We start from the raw sequence: 14,654 nt of genomic DNA, 5'->3' as shown, positions 1-14,654 counted from the left end.
GTACGGTCAAGCTATCTAATGTTTAGCAGCCAAGGCTGCATACTCACGGTACCTGGTATTCAGCTGGGAATGACTAAAACAGTAAATAAACACAAGACATATATTTACTCTATTAGCCACAACACAACCAGGCTTATATTTAATATGCCACAAATTAATCCTGCATAAAAACACCTGCGTGTTTGTTATGCTAGCTCCTAGCTCCTATGCTAGCTCCTAGCTCCATAGAACACGCCAATACAATTCAAACACCTGATCAACACACACAATCACTCAGCCCAAAAGACCGTTCACCTAACCCAAGGTTCTTAAAGCTTATATATTTTAAAAAAATTACGTACATACGCAAAAAAAAGTTGCGCACATACGGTCAAGCGATCAAATGTTTAGAAGCCAAAGCTGCATACTCACAGTAGCACGTCTGCGTCTTTGTCATCCAAATCAAAGTAATCCTGGTAAGAGTCTGTGTTGTCCCAGTTCTCTACAGGCGTCTGTGTATCGAAGTTAAAAGTCCTCCTGGTTAGAGTCTCTGTTATCCGAGTTCTTCCATCTTGACTGCATCTTTCGGGAATGTAAACAAAGAAGCGCCGGCTGTGTACTGTTGTTGCTGACTACGTTCGAAAAATACGTCCATTTCGCACCGACAACTTTCTTCTTTGCTTGCTCAGCTTCCTTCTCCATAATGCAATGAACATGATTGCAACAGATTCACGAACACAGATGTCCAGAATACTGTGGAATTATGAAATGAAAACAGAGCTTTTTCGTATTGGCTTCAATGTGGAAGGCATACCCGTGTTCGCCGGGCTACGTCACGCGCATACGTCATCCTCAGAGGCGTTTCGAACCGGAAGTTTAGCGGCAAATTTAAAATGTCACTTTATAAGTTAACCCGGCCGTATTGGCATGTGTTATAATGTTAAGATTTCATCATTGATATATAAACTATCAGACTGCGTGGTCGCTAGTAGTGGGTTTCAGTAGGCCTTTAAAAAAGTATCTATCTCGAGTGTGCAATACAACGGTGCTGCTTTTGTTTTGAAAAGCGTTATTTGTATTACTTCCGTGTGGACGTATGCTCGTGCGCGCAGCGGCAATCACATATTACAAAATACATTTAAAAAATCATCTATGTCGTGCGTGCAATACAACTGTGCTGCTTTTATTTTGAAAAGTGTTATTTATGGGCGTATGTCCTGTGAGTAAAGGCGCACGGCGACAAGTGATGCACGGTTGTCCCCGATGCGCTAAAAAGAGAAAAGTTGATGACGAATGGCGTGTTTTAAAAAAGACATGGACTGCCAAGTAAAGGTAAAGCCGTGTGCTTAATTTGTGGTACACATGTTGCTGTGTTTAAAGAATATAGTGTAACGACCTGCTGAAGTTGATGTTGTGTTCTTGAGTTGCGGAAGGAGTGAGGATAGACGTGCGTGTGGAAGGAACGAGATAAGTTGAGCTGTGTTAGTATAGGTTGCTCAATAAAAGTTTAAAAAGAGCGTCAGACTTGGTGTGCACTTCTTTTGGACGCTACAATTGGTGTCAGAAGTAAATCTTTGTGCATACTGCGCTGCTTAATTGTGTGCTCAGCCTGCTACGTCATCGGGAGGTACGTGCCACGATGTTTCCTGGCGACTTTGTCAAGATGGAACGGGAGGGAAAGGACTTTGAGTGGGGACTAAAGGTGCCGGCAGCGACTGCAGATGTATGTGTGAATCCAGAACGTGAGGAGCTCACCGCAAAGAGAGAGAGGGGGAGGAAGGACAGAGGCAGCGTCTACAGGTGCAGCGCACGCTGCTTGGCATGGAAGAATTCCGCCCTCAATGAAGACTCCCAGGTTTGATGGCAAGGCGAACTGGGAGGCATTTCATCCCACTTCTGACTCCAAATGTAGCGTCCAGAAGAAGTGCACACCAAGTCTGATGCTCTTTTTAAACTTTTATTGACCAAGCTATACTAACACAGCTCAACTTATCTCGTTCCTTCCACACGCACGTCTATCCTCACTCCTCATTTCCGCAACAGCAACGCTTCCTCCTTCTTCGCCAATCACCTTACAGGCGTGCTACCTTCACAACAAAGAGAATGCAGGATAAAGTGACAGAAATTTAAATTTCTGCATGGTATTACATATCAGGAAGCGTTGTGTAAGAAAGTGTTAAAAATAAAACCATCAAAAGCCATGTGCTTTTGAAAGAAGATAAGTTTGGCCCTGCGATGAGGTGGCGACTTGTCCAGGGTGTACACCGCCTTCCGCCCGATTGTAGGTGAGATAGGCTCCAGCGCCCCCCGCGACCCCGAAGGGAATAAGCGGTAGCAAATGGATGGATGGATCGGTTAAATGAAAATATTATTATTATTATTATTTATCTTACGGTATATCAAAAATAATTTGAGCAAAATTTAATTGAAATATTGTCGGTGTGGCCCTCCAGCAGTGCTCGGGTTGCTCATGCGGCCCCCGGTAAAAATTAATTGCCCACCCCTGATCTACATCAACAATATGATAATCTACATCAAGAATGTGATCATCTATAGCAACAATTTGAATCATCTACATCAACAATGTGATCATCTACATCAACAATATGATAATCTACATCAACATTATGATAATCTACATCAACAATGTCATCATCTACATCAACAATATGATCATCTACATCAACACATTTCGGAAGAACATCCGCACCGTAACACAACATAAACACAACAGAACAAATACCCAGAACCCTTTACAGCACTAACTCTTCTGGGACGCTACAAGGTGTGTGTGTGTGTGTGGGGGGGGGGGGGGTTTGGTGGTAGCGGGGGGTGTATGTTGTAGCGGATGTTCTCCCGAAATGTGTTTGTCATTCTTGTTTGGTGTGGATTCACACTGTGGCGTATATTCCTAACAATGTTAAAGTTGTTTATACGGGCACCCTCAGTGTAACCTGTATCGCTGTTGATCAAGTATGAATTGCATTCACTCGTGTGTGCGTACAGAAGGCGCACATATCTTGTGACTGGGCCGGCACGTTGTTGGAATGGATGAAAAGCGGACGTGACGACAGCTCATAGAAGACGTTAAAGCAGTCTTCTAAGGCACGCCCCCAAGACTGTGGGATATAAAGACTGATGAACACCTTCGTTGGATAATGAAGGTTGCCTCAGCTCAAAGCCTGAGCCCCGACATTAATGAACTAGCATCCAACAAAAGATGGCAGGTATCTGGCTTGGGCACATCAGATTAGATCAGTGTGTTGCAAACTGAGCAGTTTTAAGTCCTGAATGGTTGGTTTATTCATTGTTATTTTATTTCCTAATTTATTAGCCTGTGGAAAAAGTTAATGGTGATATTTACCTCAGAAGGCTGCAAATAGAAAAGAGGCATTACATTTTTTTTCAAATTGTATTTGATATGCCATTGATATTTTTTAATTATTATTATTATTATTTGAAACTCAATTTTGCATGTCACTATAAAGTTATATAAGCCTTGCTTGTTCAATATTCAATGCAAAACTTGTTTGGGTCCCTATTAAAAGGTTAATTTGTTCAACCTTGGCCCGCGGCTTTGTTCAGTTTTAAATTTTGGCCCACTCTGTATTTGAGTTTGACATCCCTGATCTACATCAACAATGCTATCATCTACATCAACAATGTGATCATCTCCAAAATATTGTTCAAAAAACAACCTGTCCAGATGTTTACTGACATATAATATTCATGTTTGATAACTTTTACTGCACATGAATGTATCAGTTATCGACCTCCTTGACGACAAACAATCGGTATCAGTATCGGCCCTGAACACCCCCTCTACGGGCGGATGTTTACTTGGTACCTTGAGGTTTCTGCGCAGCAGGCGGTCTGGGCGAGGTGGTGGTCTGATGCCGCGGCTTGATGGCGGCCTTCTCGTGACATTGTCCCTTTTTTAGCAGGCGAGGAGAAGACAGGAAGTCAGCTGATCCGCACTGATGCTGCGAGGAGGCTGCGGGGACGTCTGAGGAGAAGGAAGAACGACGACCGTGATGAGCTTCATCGAGTGTGTGCATGAAAAAGTACATTTAGAAATAGACATTTTGAAAGAAGCAGGAAGGCGTCCAAAGTTGATTTCCTGAAGTGAGAGACAGGAAGTGAAAAGTGCTCCCCTAAACACTCCAATTTTTTTTATTTTTTTTTCGTATTTTTATAAAAGGTAAGAATGTAAAAGTGATTATTAATATTAACACAAACTAACTATTATCATGCTCATGTTAGCTTGCTAGCATGCTAACATTAGCACGCTAACTTTTTGAGCTAGTTTTGCTAGCGACACTCGTTAACTGTTAGCATTCAAATGATAGCAAGCTAACTTAACCTTGCTAACTTTTTCATCTAATTTTACACTTTTTTTTTTCTATTTCCGCAGCCATACATACACCTTCGAGTCGTATAACCTGGTATATGAAACACGCTGACTGTTATCATGCTATCGTTAGCACACATGCTAAGTGTTAGCATTTTTATGTAAAACACGCCATTGTTTTAGGCTAGCTGTGCACCTCATTTTGTACAGTTACACCTAAAACTCACGGATTCAGACACTCGGCACAAATAGCAGGGCCGTCAAAATGTCCGCGGGAATTTTGTAGTTTTTATTACGTTTGTATTATGCTGCAAGCTAAGTTTTTCATACATAAAAAGGGATTTTTTGAAGTGAAACCTAAATTATCCCATTGGATTAATGATGTTAAATTATGAATAAAATCTTGGAAAATGGTAAAAGTAGAAAAAAACTTTTAATTATTGTCTTTATTGGAGGAATTAAATTTGTTTTAAATAAGCCTAATTTGTATTTTTTTATGTGTTTTTTTTTTTAAATCTATTTGTAACGCCTCTTGCTTTACTTTCTTTTAATTATTTAATCAATCGAAGTTGACTTAATCACAAACGTCTCAAAGGGCTGCAAAAACCACAAAGACATCCTTGGAGCTGATCCACATCAGGACAATAAAAAATTCAATGTTAACAACCGGAAGCCTTGGAAGGGCTTTGACATTTTTGTTTGTGTAAAGAAGCTCAACTTGGTGGATATTTGAAAATATTGTAATGTATTGGAAGTGTCTTTATAATAATAATAAATAATACAAAATAAAAAAAATATTCCTTTATCATGCACTTTTCATTTGACATCAAATCTCAAAGTGCTACATATTAGAAGACATAAAAAACAAACAAAAGAGAATTTTTTTTAATAAAAAAAAACATCACACGATTTACAGATTAAAATTAGCTGTAATTTTCTCTTAATATGTTGGTTTACCGTGAATATTTAGTGTTTAAAAATGTTCAATAAAAATAAATAAACACCTTTTTAAATTCATATTGAATATTTTGGTTTGTGAAAATCAAGCTAATATAATCGGAGAACAACAACACAGAATAGGAAAGACACAAGTCATCTCTGAAGTGAAAGGAAAGAGGAGGATGCGATTTCACAATAAAAGTACTTGTTATCACAAAATGTCCATCTTGAGTTAAACAGTTGACAAAAAAGTTCTTATCTAAATTTTAACGACTTAACGATAAATATCAGGGAATTATCGTGCTGGTATGACTTCACGTCGATACATTTGATAACATGAAAATTGCGGCAAAAAACGATCCAATGAGGCGAAATTAGCCCTACTGTGATGTAGGTGTGTTGGGGTGAGCAAATCAAGTGCTCCTTTCCCAGGTTGTGGGAAGACGCCAGCTTCCCCTGTAAACAAACACGGCGTCCACTAGGGGAAGACGTTGCGTGCGCTGTTTGCACCAAATGTTCCGCAAACAATTGGCTTGGATTGAAAAAAGACATCACGCTTCAACACATCAGATCTTGTTGGCCACCTGAGATGGCTGCATCGCTACGACGATCAATTGAAATCTTACCAAGACGCTTGCCACTAAAGAAAACTACACTTTAATCTCATTTGAATAATATTACACGTGAATAAGTAAAACAGTCCCAATCCAAGATTGATACTGGATATCGGTTCATACCAAAAAAATAACAATGTGCTTGCATGTAAAATGTGTGATATCGTGTGCGATACAAGCAGTCCTGCAGCGTGTTTACTTGTGTGTGGTATCATGTGCGATACAAGCAGTCCTGCAGAGTGTTTACTTGTGTGTGTGATATAATGTGCGATACAAGCAGTCCTGCAGCGTGTTGGCTTGTGTGGGATATCATGTGTGATACAAGCAGTCCTGCAGAGTGTTTAAATATGTGCGATATCACTTGCGATACAAGCAGTCCTGCAGAGTGTTTACTTTTGTGCGATATCATGCGTGATACAAGCAGTCCTGCAAACTGTTTACTTGTGTGTGAAATCATGTGCGATAAAAGCAGTCCTGCAGCGTGTTTACTTGTGTGTGGTGTCATGTGCGACACAAGCAGTCCTGCAGCGTGTTTACTTGCGTGTGACATCATGTGCGATACAAGCAGTCCTGTAGCGTGTTTACTTGTGTGTGGTATCATGTGCGGTACAAGCAGTCCTGCAGAGTGTTTACTTGTGTGTGTGTGATATAATGTGCGATACAAGCAGTCCTGCAGCGTGTTGGCTTGTGTGGGATATCATGTGTGATACAAGCAGTCCTGCAGAGTGTTTAAATATGTGCGATATCACTTGCGATACAAGCAGTCCTGCAGAGTGTTTACTTTTGTGCGATATCATGCGTGATACAAGCAGTCCTGCAAACTGTTTACTTGTGTGTGAAATCATGTGCGATAAAAGCAGTCCTGCAGCGTGTTTACTTGTGTGTGGTGTCATGTGCGACACAAGCAGTCCTGCAGCGTGTTTACTTGCGTGTGACATCATGTGCGATACAAGCAGTCCTGTAGCGTGTTTACTTGTGTGTGGTATCATGTGCGGTACAAGCAGTCCTGCAGCGTGTTTACTTGCGTGCGATACAAGAAGTCCTGCAGCGTGTTTACTTGTGTGTGATATCATGTGTGATACAAGCAGTCCTGCAGAGTGTTTAAATATGTGCGATATCACTTGCGATACAAGCAGTCCTGCAGAGTGTTTACTTTTGTGCGAGATCAAGCGTGATAAAATCAGTCCTACAAACTGTTTACTTGTGTGTGATATCATGTGCGATACAAGCAGTCCTGCAGCATGTTTACTTGTGTGTGATATCATGTGCGACACAAGCAGTCCTGCAGTGTGTTTACTTGCGTGTCATATAATGTGCGATACAAGCAGTCCTGCAGCGTGTTTACTTGTGTGTGATATCGTGTGCGATACAATCAGTCCTGCAGCGTGTTGGCTTGTGTGTGATATCATGTGTGATACAAGCAGCCCTGCAGCGTGTTGGCTTGTGTGTGATATTATGTGTGATACAATTAGCCCTGCAGCGTGTTTACTTGTGTGTGATATCATGTGCGATACAAGCAGTCCTGCAGCATGCTTAATTGTGTGTGATATCATGTGCAATACAAGCAGTCCTGCAGCGTGTTTACTTGTGTGTGAAATCATGTGCGATACAAGCAGTCATGCAGCGTGTTTCCTTGTGTGTGATACAATCTGCGATAAAAGCAGTCCTGCAGACTGTTTACTTGTGTGTGATGTCATGTGCGATACAAGCAGTCCTGCAAACTGTTTACTTGTGTGTGATATCAAGTGCCATACAAGCAGTCCTGCAGAGTGTTTACTTGTGTGTGATATCATGTGCGATACAAGCAGTCCTGCAGAGTGTTTACTTGTGTGTGATATCATGTGCGATACAAGCAGTCCTGCAGAGTGTTTACTTGTGTAGGATATCATGTGCGACACAAGCAGTCATGCAGCGTGTTTCCTTGTGTGTGATACAATCTGCGATAAAAGCAGTCCTGCAGACTGTTTACTTGTGTGTGATGTCATGTGCGATACAAGCAGTCCTGCAAACTGTTTACTTGTGTGTGATATCAAGTGCCATACAAGCAGTCCTGCAGAGTGTTTACTTGTGTGTGATATCATGTGCGATACAAGCAGTCCTGCAGAGTGTTTACTTGTGTGTGATATCATGTGCGATACAAGCAGTCCTGCAGCGTGTTTACTTGTGTGTGGTATCATGTGCGACACAAGCAGTCCTGCAGCGTGTTTACTTGCGTGTGATATCATGTGCGATACAAGCAGTCCTGCAGCGTGTTTACTTGTGTGTGATATCGTGTGCAATACAATCAGTCCTGCAGCGTGTTTACTTGTGTGTGATATCATTGCGATACAAGCAGTCCTGCACACTGTTTATACTTGTGTGTGATATCATGTGCGATACAAGCAGTCCTGAAGCGTGTTTACTTGTGTGTGATATCATGTGCGAACATGCAGTCCTGCAGAGTGTTTACTTGCGTCACACACAACTACCTACTGTACACAAAGTACATTAATAAATAAATCACACAGAACTACAACCAAAACATCTACAAGCCCCTAAAATAAAATAAAATGTTGTGTTTGATTTAATTATCAGTAATGATTCAATAGTATTTCTGTAACGCCTGTGGACACATGTGACTTGTTGTGAGCTTTCCATCCAACTTCAGCCTGCAGCACAATGATGCTATCACACAATATTCATGCACGCAATTATTGTTATTATTAGCTCACATTCATCACAGGCTACTGGCACAATGGTCAGACATTTTTATAAAGACCGCGAATTATTCATAAATAGTTAGAATTATTTATAAATAGTCAGCATTATTAATACATAGAATGATTAAGAACATATTTTTTTAGAATTAATAATACATAGTCAGAATTATTTATAAATAGTCAAACTTTCTAATAAATAGCCCATCCATCCATCAATTTTCTACCGCTTGTCATTTTTGGGGTCGCGGGGGGTGCTGGAGCCTATTTCAGCTGCATTCGGGCGGAAGGCGGGGTACACCCTGGACAAGTCGCCACCTCATCACAGGGCCAACACAGATAGACAGACAACATTCACACTCACGTTCACACACTAGGGCCAATTTAGTGTTGCCAATCAACCTATCCAAAATAATAATAGTCAGAATTATTTATAAATTATTATTATATAATCAGAATAAATGATAAATAATAAATGGGTTATACTTGTATAGCGCTTTTCTACCTTCAAGGTACTCAAAGCGCTTTGACAGTATTTTCACATTCACACACACATTCACACACTGATGGAGGGAGCTGCCATGCAAGGCGCTAACCAGCACCCATCAGGAGCAAGGGTGAAGTGTCTTGCCCAAGGACACAACGGATGTGACTAGGATGGTAGAAGGTGGGGATTGAACCCCAGTAACCAGCAACCCTCCGATTGCTGGCACGGCCACTCTACCAATAGTCAGAAAAATGTAAAAAGTCACAATGAATAATAAATAGACGTATTCATAGTTAGATTATCAACAAATAGTCCGAATTATTGATAAATAATCCAAATTATTAATACAATAGTCAAAACGATTAATAAATACACCAAATTATTACCAAATACTATAATAATACAAAAACCGAATGATTAAAAAAGAATCAGAATTAATAATGAATAGACTTATTAATAAATCGGCAGACTTATTTATAAATAGTCAGAATATTAATAAATAGTCAGAATTATTAATAATCAAAATAATTAATAGTCAGAATGATTACAATTAATAATAAATAGTCAGATTTATTAATAAATCGTCAGAATTATTTATACATAGTCAAACTTTCTAATAAATAGCCAGAATAATAATAAATACTCAGAATTATTGATATGCAGAATTAATAATAGTCAGAAATATTAATAAATAGCCAGAATATTAATAAATAGTCAGAATTATTAATCAATAATCCATATTATTAATAAATAGTCAAAACGATTAAAAATAATGCTTACTTGGTCAAAAGCCATACTGGTCACACTGAGGATGACCGTATAAACGACTTTAACACTGTTACAAATATGCACCACACTGTGAACCCACACCAAACAAGAATGACAAACACATTTCGGGAGAACATTTGCATCGTAACACAACATAAGAATAATAATAATAATAATAATGGATTAGATTTTATATCGCGCTTTTCTATTATTAGATACTCAAAGCGCTCACAGAGAAGTGAGAACCCATCATTCATTCACACCTGGTGGTGGTAAGCTACATTTGTAGCCACAGCTGCCCTGGGGTAGGTTGACGGAACCTAGGCTCCCAGTTTGCGCCTACGGCCCCTCCGACCACCACCTATCATTCATTCATCATTCATTCACCAGTGTGAGCGGCACCGGGGGCAAGGGTGAAGTGTCCTGCCCAAGGACACAACGGCAGCGATTTGGATGTCCAGAGGCGGGGAGGGAACCTGCAACCTACAGGTTTCTGGCACGGCCGCTCTACCCACTACGCCATACCGCCCCAAAAACACAACAGAACAAATACCCAGAACCCCTTGCAGCACTAACTCTTCCAGGACGCTACTATATACACCCCCCGCTACACCCTACCCCCACACCTCAACCCCGCCCCCCTCCCAAACCTGCCCACCTCGACCTCCTCATGCTCTCCCTAATTCCAAGCAGCTGTTTTGAGGCATGTTAAAAAAAATAATGCACTTTGTGACTTCAATAATAAATATGGCAGTGCCATGTTGGCATTTTTTTTCCATAACTTGAGTAGATTTATTTTGGAAAACCTTGTTACATTGTTTACTGCATCGCAACAAAATTAGGCATAATAATGTGTTCATTCCACGACTGTATATATCGGTATCGGTTGATATCGGAATCGGTAATTAAGAGTTGGACAATATCGGAATATTGGCAAAAAAGCCATTATCGGACATCTCTAGTTTTAATGAATTAAAGTAAGGTTTTTATGACAACCTTTTTCCAAAACACAATATAGAATGTGAGCTATTACAAGATAATGCATACATTTCTCATTTTCTTTCAAAACGCTTACAAAAAAGTGGAATCCCAAAAAATTTACTGTGGTTATGACTTGGAGTCCCTGGGACCCCATTTTGAAGATTCCTAGCGCCAACACTGTCAGATTTACTGATAAATAGTCCAACATTTTACAAGATAGTCTGACTATGACAGAGCGATATAGCGATATCAATGTGTATCGCGATAAACATGTCATCGATATCAATAAAAAGGTGTTTGATAAAACCTTCGATATGTTTTTTCTTCTTGGTGGGAAGAAAGCGGTCATAAAAAATATCAATAATAATCGATATCGAGCGATATCGAACACTGATATCGTGATACAGTTTTCAGTCTTATAGGTGAGCCTGAAGTCAGACTTCCTATTAGTAAATTAGACAATTTAGAAGTTAGTGAGACTACAAAGTTGAGCTGCCATCAAGTCTACGTGAAAGTGGTTCCAGTGAGAGCAAACAAGAACTCTGTGAGCTGGGGTCCTGCCTGGGAAACACAAACAAACACAGGCCATGGTGGTACCATACGGGCTGCTAGCGCTACGTAACCGTAGCAACAAGAGTGGAAATATTCTGACCCCCATTTCAGAACATGAAACAGGATGTTGAGCACAGAGAGGAAGTAAATCCTGAATTTAAATGTTGAAAAGTTTTCATCATTAATTATTTAAGTGACGACACAAAGGTCACAATGAAGACGTCAAATAAGTGATCAATGAGTCAATTGATTAGTCAAGCTGTACTCCGTTCTTCTACTTTCTAATATCCAACACCCCTAAAATCTGCAAAGGAAAAAAATCTAATATCTGAGAGACTGAAACATAAACACAAACGATGACTTAAAATGACAACAAACTATTTTGACACTAATAACTGTGACATAATAATAACTCGGATATAATACTCATACTTGGATATAATATTTATACTCGGATGTAATACTCATACTCGGATGTAATATTCATACACTCGGATATAATTCTCATACTTGGATATAATATTTATACTCGGACATAATACTCATACTCGGATATAATATTCATACTCGGATGTAATATTCATACACTCGGATATAATTCTCATACTTGGATATAATATTTATACTCGGATATAATACTCATACTCGGATATAATATTCATACTCGGATGTAATATTCATACACTCGGATATAATTCTCATACTTGGATATAATATTTATACTCGGATATAATACTCATACTCGGATATAATATTCATACTCTGATGTAATATTCATACTCAGATGTAATATTCATACACTCGGATATAATTCTAATACTTGGATATAATATTTATACTCGGCTGCAATATTCATACGCAGATATAATATTCATACTCAGATGCAATACTCATACTGAGATGTAATATTCATACTCAGATGTAATACTCATACTTGGATGTAATACTCATACTCAGATATAATATTCATACTCGGATGTTATATTCATACTCGGATGTAATATTCATACTCAGATGTAATACTCATAACCGGATGTAATACTCATAGTCGGATATAATATTCATACTCGGATGTAATATTCATACTCAGATGTAATATTCATACACTCGGATATAATTCTCATACTTGGATATAATGTTTATACCCGGATGCAATATTCATACTCAGATATAATATTCATACTCAGATGCAATACTCATACTGAGATGTAATATTCATACTCAGATGTAATACTTATACTCGGATATAATATTCATACTCGGATGTTATATTCATACTCGGATGTAATACTCATACTCGGATATAATATTCATACTCGGATGTTATATTCATACTCGGATGTAATATTCATAGTCAGATGTAATACTCATAACCGGATGTAATACTCATAGTCGGATATAATATTCATACTCGGATGTAATATTCATACTCAGATGTAATATTCATACACTCGGATATAATCCTCATACTTGGATATAATGTTTATACTCGGATGCAATATTCATACTCACATATAATATTCATACTCAGATGCAATACTCATACTGAGATGTAATATTCATACTCAGATGTAATACTCATACTCGGATGTAATACTCATACTCGGATATAATATGCATACTCGGATGTTATATTCATACTCAAATGTAATATTCATACTCGGATGTAATACTCATACTCGGATGTAATACTCATACTCGGATATAATATTCATACTCGGATGTTATATTCATACTCGGATGTAATATTCATAGTCAGATGTAATACTCATAACCGGATGTAATACTCATGGTCGGATATAATATTCATACTCGGATGTAATATTCATACTCAGATGTAATATTCATACACTCGGATATAATTCTCATACTTGGATATAATGTTTATACTCGGATGCAATATTCATACTCACATATAATATTCATACTCAGATGCAATACTCATACTCAGATGTAATATTAATACTCAGATGTAATACTTATACTCGGATGTAATACTCATACTCGGATATAATATTCATACTCGGATGTAATATTCATACTCAGATGTACCGGTAATACTCATAACTGGATGTAATACTCACTCAAATGTAATATTCATACTCGGATGTAATACTCATAACCAGATGTAATACTCATACTCGGATGTAATATTCATAGTCGGATGTAATATGCATACTCGGATGTAATACTCATAACCGGATGTAATACTCATACTCGGGTGTAATACTCATAACCGGATGCAATATTCCTACTCAGATGCTATATTCCTACTCAGATGCAATATTCATACTCAGATGCAATATTCATACTCAGATGCAATATTCATACTCAGAAGTCAGCTGTGATTCTGGAACAGTCCACAAGGGAACAAACAAGAAAACAAGCTCATTAGTTTGCTGCTATTGAAAGCTGCACAAAGGAGACAATTGAGCAGCAATTAGACGCCTGACAAAGATGATCGGCAGAGGAATCTACTGGCTTCACGTCACCATGACAACCATGCACTGATCCAATCATCTAATCCAGGCGGGTCCAAAAGTGCTAACCCATTGTTTCACACAACCGTTAGCATTCTGATATTAGCATGCTAGCTTTTTTGCTACTTTGGCAGGCATACACCTACTTTGTTACTTGACAAATGTTACCTGCTAGCATGCTAACATTAGTAGGGTAGCTTTTATTACGCTAATGTTGTTAATGCATGCTAATGTTAGCGGGCTTGCAACACATTTTTCAGGTACAGTGCTCAGAGTAATATATTTTGGTACTTGACACATGCTACAGTTGGCATTTTAGCACACACTTGAGGTTTTTTAAGCTATTTTAGCAGGTATTCACCTGTGTCATATACAGTATTAGGGCTGCGAATCTTTGGGTGTCCCACGATTCGATTCAATATCGATTCTTGGGGTCACGATTCCATTCAAAATCGATTTTTTTTTCGATTCAACGCGATTCTCGATTCAAAAACAATATTTTCCCGATTCAAAATGATTCTCTATTCATTCAATACATAGGATTTCAGCAGGATCGACCCCAGTCTGCTGACATGCAAGCAGAGTAGTAGATTTTTGTAAAAAGCTTTTATAATTGTAAAGGACAATGTTTCATCAACTGATTGCAATAATGCAAATTTGTTTTAACTATTAAATGAACCAAAAATATGACTTATTTTAATCTTTGTGAAAATATTGGACACAGTGTGTTGTCAAGCTTATGAGATGCGATGTAAGTGTAAGCCACTGTGACACTATTGTTCATTTATTTTTATTTTTATAAATGTC

At 38.6% G+C, this 14,654-nt stretch overlaps 1 protein-coding gene across 1 annotated transcript in view; it reads right to left on the bottom strand.

The window, feature by feature from the left end:
* The window catches only part of fgd (faciogenital dysplasia), a 150,921-nt gene that overhangs the window by 52,976 nt on the left and 83,291 nt on the right, over positions 1–14,654 (bottom strand). Inside the window, exon 3 of the mRNA XM_062052759.1 lies at positions 3,827–3,985. Within this exon, the coding sequence (XP_061908743.1) occupies positions 3,827–3,985 (159 nt within the window). The remainder of the gene's footprint in view (positions 1–3,826; positions 3,986–14,654) is intronic.

The sequence above is a fragment of the Entelurus aequoreus genome, linkage group LG07 (assembly GCF_033978785.1).
Source record: "Entelurus aequoreus isolate RoL-2023_Sb linkage group LG07, RoL_Eaeq_v1.1, whole genome shotgun sequence".
Lineage (NCBI taxonomy): Eukaryota > Metazoa > Chordata > Actinopteri > Syngnathiformes > Syngnathidae > Entelurus > Entelurus aequoreus.
Note: the sequence above shows the minus strand (reverse complement) of the source record. Positions and strands in the feature narration are given on the sequence as shown.